The 5,655-nt window shown below is 37.8% G+C and overlaps 1 protein-coding gene across 18 annotated transcripts; it reads right to left on the minus strand.

Moving 5' to 3' along the window:
* Window positions 1-877: 877 nt before the first annotated feature.
* On the minus strand, window positions 878-5,254 carry LOC110928577 (proline-rich receptor-like protein kinase PERK2). 18 transcript variants are annotated; one of them, XM_035987350.1, is made up of 11 exons: window positions 4,900-5,251; window positions 4,524-4,561; window positions 4,206-4,319; window positions 3,976-4,108; window positions 3,827-3,889; window positions 3,005-3,470; window positions 2,897-2,923; window positions 2,215-2,298; window positions 1,919-2,147; window positions 1,489-1,611; window positions 878-1,341 (listed from the first exon to the last, which is right to left on the minus strand). In XM_035987350.1, exons 6-10 carry the CDS (start codon window positions 3,333-3,335, stop codon window positions 1,581-1,583), a joined length of 702 nt encoding a protein of 233 aa, XP_035843243.1. In that variant the 5' UTR covers window positions 3,336-3,470; window positions 3,827-3,889; window positions 3,976-4,108; window positions 4,206-4,319; window positions 4,524-4,561; window positions 4,900-5,251; the 3' UTR covers window positions 878-1,341; window positions 1,489-1,580. The 18 variants fall into 18 exon arrangements, 16 of the variants coding, with proteins under 16 accessions (XP_035843243.1, XP_035843241.1, XP_035843239.1 ...); XM_035987348.1 differs by having other exon boundaries at window positions 4,206-4,386; XM_035987346.1 differs by having other exon boundaries at window positions 4,524-5,251.
* Window positions 5,255-5,655: the final 401 nt, after the last annotated feature.

The raw sequence follows: 5,655 nt of genomic DNA on the forward strand, positions 1-5,655 counted from the left end.
CATCTAGATGAGTTCGTCATAAGAAGAATGTAGAGGCAACGAGGGTATGTTGACCAAATGTTGTCATCACAATTCCTATCTTTTCAACATTTAATGTTGTTGGTATTGTATATACGTTCTCACATTTGCTAGGTTGATAACATTTGTAAATTGTTTTTATGCCTTATTTATTTGGCGAATATTATTAACAATATAATACAATATTGGTAGCCAATATTATTCGTTTCTCATACATTTTTCCTTGAGAGAGATGTATTGGTGTAGAAAACCGAAAATAATCACTTTACTAGAAACTATTACAAACATCTAATAAGGTGCTTTCTCCATGTAATTTCCCACCAACCCAAACATAAACAAACTTCGACAAAAGACTTGTTTTAGTTTTAACATTATTTAAGTCATGTATACGAGTCAAAGTGTATACGCGAACATGTAACCATACACTTCATAAGTATGTTATCAAATATGCTATAACATAACGATATTGATGTATGACAGATTCACACGTGAAAATATGTTACTTTCGTATAAAAGTAAAAAAGATTACATGTTCCCCACAAATCTTAAATAATTTGAACTATCCCTTCATATATTACAATCCAAGGGGCCCCTACGGCAACACCCAAAAATATCTTGGCGGCCACGCAATCACACACTTGCCACAAGTGGTCCTCTCATTGCTATTGGTCAAGTTGTAAAATATGTCTTCAACTTTTAGGGTATATTATTATTATTATTATTTGTCGTGAGTCATTGATTGCTATTTGTCACAAAATGTTTTTTGTTTTATCAGTACTAGTGGGAATGCCCGCGCGTTGCGGCGGGTGTCTCGACTAACATCAGATTAGTTATAACGTCTATTTTGAACCACAGCTCATTCCCAAAAATCACAGCTGAAGCCCACATGTTGATTAAAATGGCTACACAACTGAATTAACCTAAAAGTTGAATGAAATAATAAAACATCAAATTTGATACTCAAGAGCAACTAATCAATTCGGAAGAATAATAAATCTAACCGAAAAGATCCAGCGTCATATAACGAACCCGAACCGCCCCAGATGACCAGTTTTACACATCAAGCATCAACTTGAAAGATCTAGCATCGTATACCCGACCCGACCCAAATGACCAGTTGTACTCATCAAGCATCACCCAGAAATATCCGGCGTCATTTAACCAACCCATTAAGCATCAAACAGTCGATCTAGGCCCGTTTAGTACACACAATTTGCTAACAGAGGAATCCAAACATATAAAAAAAGATGCCAAAAAGAACATGCCTTCTTTAATCCTTTGTAAGGCTTCAACAGGTGGCTTTCGACCTGCCTTCTTCGATTTCTGTATAAGAAAACACAATTTTACTTCATATGAGTTTCTACATGTCGAATAAAAACGAGTTTTAAGATTATATTTCATACGTTAAGAGCAGGCTAACGAGTTGGAAAAATAAAATAAAACTCAAGCATTTTAAAATTAATAACTTACCTCAAACTTTTAATCTTTTTATCTTCCTGAGTTCACATAGAGTCGAGTACATCCTCACTTCTCTAAATCTTACATGTGCAAAAAAAATGTTGTTAAAATTCTGCTCCCCTCCCCTTGTAGCACCTACATGCAAGAATACAAAAACCTATTAGAAACAAGTAAACTATTATATACTATGAAGCACGGGGACGCCATTTTACGTCGGGTACCCGTCCCGGGGACGGAAACGGCTCGGGGACGGCTCCCAAACGTACCCGGATATTGGGGACTTCTACATATGCTTGGGGACGGCTCGGGTACTTCCCAAACAAAGTATCGAGGACGTTTCCTAAAATATTTAGGGTTTTAGCCCTTTTAACTTCCAAAATACGATTGGTCGGCCTTTTTAAATTACATATGCTCGGCCTTTTAACTTCCAACATTCACGTACATTGTATTATCAAGTAGCAACACAATTGGCGGTGAACAATGCAACTGGTTTGAAGTTGATGCTGCTGGTGTAAGCACTGGTCTGATGCCTGAACCAACCGGTGGGCCTTGGGGAGCAGTTGGAGTCGGTGCTGATGCATCAGGCGCCACCGGTTTGGACTCACGTGGGTCTGGCTCATGCAAGTCGTCTTGGCTCTTTTCAGATGGCGTTGGTGTTGCTGCCACGGAACCTGAAAACATTTAGGGTTTCAAAATCTTTGTAAAGTAATATGGTTTATATAAATTTATGGTTCGTACCGCTAGGGCTTGGTGGCAGGTCTGGAGAATCAGCGGCAGGTGGAAGAACTTTGAGCGGCGGCGGAGGAACGAATAATGCAGGACCTGTCATTAAGTCGGTTAACCGATCGGTTTTCGAGTTTCATGATTATGGTGTGACCTAATGATATTTGTCCATTTTTATAGTTTTTAATTTAACTATTTAGGAGGTTGAAAGCATTCGAGTATCAACCCGTTTGACCTGCTTGACACTTTTTATGAAGTTTTAATGTTACGATATAAAAAGTCGTAAACATTTGAATACGCGTTTGATGACTTGCGACCCGTTTGACCTGCCTGACACACTTTATTCGTTTCGTTTTCAAAATAGAGGCGCCTATTTTGGCTCATTTACCTAAAAACGGGTCAAAAGTCATCCAAATTTTTTTCAAAGGCTTTAAAACCTCCTGAATCACTTCAATTATCAAAACTGTATCACTATATTTAGCAATGTACTTTTACAGTCTTATTCTATTCATCATTTACTTATAAAACTATAAGAAAATGGACAAATATTCTTGACAGGCCAACCCAACTTGACTCTTTGGTATCCCGTACCACAAGTTACCCATTTAATCCGTTACGCAACCAACCAGACCCGTTCATCTACCCACTTTCTAGATAACACATTATACTAATCGACCCATTTTGAGCAAAACTTTACCTGCAGGAGGCAGAGGAACACCGGTAGCTGCAAACCAACCAAGTAAAAAAAGTGAGAATTTAATAAAAAATAACAAAACAAATGAAAGGAACTCTTGAAAACCATTACATTTGCATTGGAACGGTACGCTTTTCGAGTTGCACGCTTTAGGGAGTGTAATAGCCAACGGTTGGTTAATTGGGCTCGGTAGTGAAAACGGAACGTTTCCAGTAACGATAACACATGTGCAGTCCATGCTCGTAGTCATAAGGGATTCAACCCCTTTACAATAACTTGCGGTTGGTGATCCCCCGTTTGCGCTACTCCCCGTGATGTAATTCACACACGGGGTGAAGCTAGCAATCATTGACACCGTGCATGGAGTGCTAATCTGACCCGACACAGTGAAAACCGTAATCGCTAGGAATATTGTGGTTAACAAACCCGAAAAACGATCCATGATTGATGAAAATTGTGACAATCACATTTGGGTCTTGTAAATTTATAGGTTGATGGGTTGCAGCAGGAGTTGAACCACCTTGACTGGCTTGGTGAGTGGTTGGTTGATTTGTCTTGACTTGAGAACTGAAATATGCTGAGAATTATAGTCAAGTTAGGTAAAACTTTAAGCATATTAAGCTTGTTAACACACAGGTGTACGTAGCGAAGGAAAATGATGACGTGATACCCAAATTTCGAAATGTTTGGGACGGGTATTTTGGTATAGGAACGGATATAAGATTAGTTAAAAAAATCATGAATTTGGGATGAAGTTGGTATTAGGTAATACCCGCCAGATTACCAGAATCCGTTAGTCACATCAAAAATTTAAGATACGTATATTAACTAATACATCAAACATTCTTGAAAAGATAATAAATTATATGTCTAGTTGTTAGAAACATGAAATTATTAGAAATTACATAACAAGTTTAGTAGTGAAGATGCTACCTGAACAATGTAAATTGGAAAGGTTGTCGCAATGTAGCTTTTATAAGTGGAGCTTAATCCACCCTATTTACAGAAAATATATATACAAATTTCGTGTTCAAACACACAAAAATAAATATAATCTTGAACTAACAAAAATATGTTCATACCTATAAAGTTTGCCAGGCGTCCTTTTGGGGATGACATCATCATCACTTAGAACCCTTTTGCCAATAGGAGCAAACCCGCCAAAAATAACCCAAAATTCACTCGAATCTCCCTCGGCTTATAGTTTTCCAACGTCTAAAACGTTCAATAACATATAAATAACAATTAACACAAGAAAAAAAATAAAAACTACGCATATATTAGTATCAGTATCAATCGGAAAAAGCCAAACCCCCAACATTTCATGTCCCCTCATGATATTTATCCTTCAAGAACTGTATAACTTCCAAAGCCTTAGCCATTTCTTGAATATTTGAATTTGCTCCGTTAAATTGAAAGATCTTATCTTTAGTGTCCAAGACAAACACATCATCATGATTCAACACAGATTGAGAAAACAGGACCTTGTATAACTATAAATATAAAAATCAATTCTTTTATGCAAACATAAACATACACATAAATAATCTTATTCAAACATGTCCGGAAAAATTTGGACCTGTTTCGCTTCAATTCGCCACATATGAACAAAGTGAAATAGGATACATACCTTAAACGAGTAGTGGTACGCAAGCCTACTTCAATGAACTGAAGGTGTCCACAGTCAATTAAAATTAAATGACCAGATTAGATGCAACTCAAAACCCATTCAGTGTAATGCAATTTCACCTTAATCATGTTCGTTTCAGATTGAAACCAATATAGCAAACCATCCAATATCCAATATTTAACCATTATTTCTATGATGTAATTCTAATTTATCCTTGGTTAGGTTAAACAAATTGCAGAATTCGGAAGGTTCGGGGTAGCGACAGGGATGAAATCGGTAAAATTGGGTGTGTGGGTGGTTTTGTGTTGTCACAGGAGTAAGGACGATGGGTGTCTCGGAACATCGGTAGAGAGAGAAAGAAGAGACGGAGACATACCTGATGACGGCGACGTAGAAGGGTGGTGATTCAGGGCGGCGACCTGCCGGTGATGATGACTGTGTGCGGCAGAAGAGGTGTCCGACGGCGATTGGGGTTCAGGGTGGAGAAGGAGTACGGTAGTGGGTGACCGGCGACGGAGATGGGTCGTGTGAGTGGTGGCGACGACCGATGCTTGATGAGGGTGGGTGACCGGCGAAGTGGATGTGGTGTTTGGAGATGGAGGATGTCGTATAGATGAGAGGAAACTGGATTTGGGTATTAGGGTTCAGAACTGTGACGGCCTGGGAGCCACAGATTTGGAAGAGGAAGAGAGAATGAGCTCTAGAAGAAAAAATGATCGGTCTGTATGCAAGTTGGAAAGTCACAGGGGTTAAATACCAAGAATGCCCCTTTGCTGTCTTAAAATCTTGAGCTTTTGACGATTTTACCCTTACAAAACAAGCTTTCATTAGTTGTTCATGCTGCTTTAAAAGTTGGACACGATGTAAAATTACGTTTGTGTACGTCACTTCTCCTTTTTATAATAGTAATAGATTATAATATACATATTTATATGTATATATAAAGATACAACGTGGAACTCAGAATTTATTTTTTGGGATGATGATTGAGGGGTTAAAGCGAACTTTTATGAGGTGATGGAGGGTTTAAACGAACTTTTAAATGATTATTTTGAATATACTTTCAAGTATTTTTAGTTTTATTAAAATAATAAATGTTTATGTTTAAGAGAACAAAACCAGAAATTTGGAA

This window comes from Helianthus annuus, chromosome 3 (genome assembly GCF_002127325.2).
Source record: "Helianthus annuus cultivar XRQ/B chromosome 3, HanXRQr2.0-SUNRISE, whole genome shotgun sequence".
NCBI classification, from domain to species: domain Eukaryota; kingdom Viridiplantae; phylum Streptophyta; class Magnoliopsida; order Asterales; family Asteraceae; genus Helianthus; species Helianthus annuus.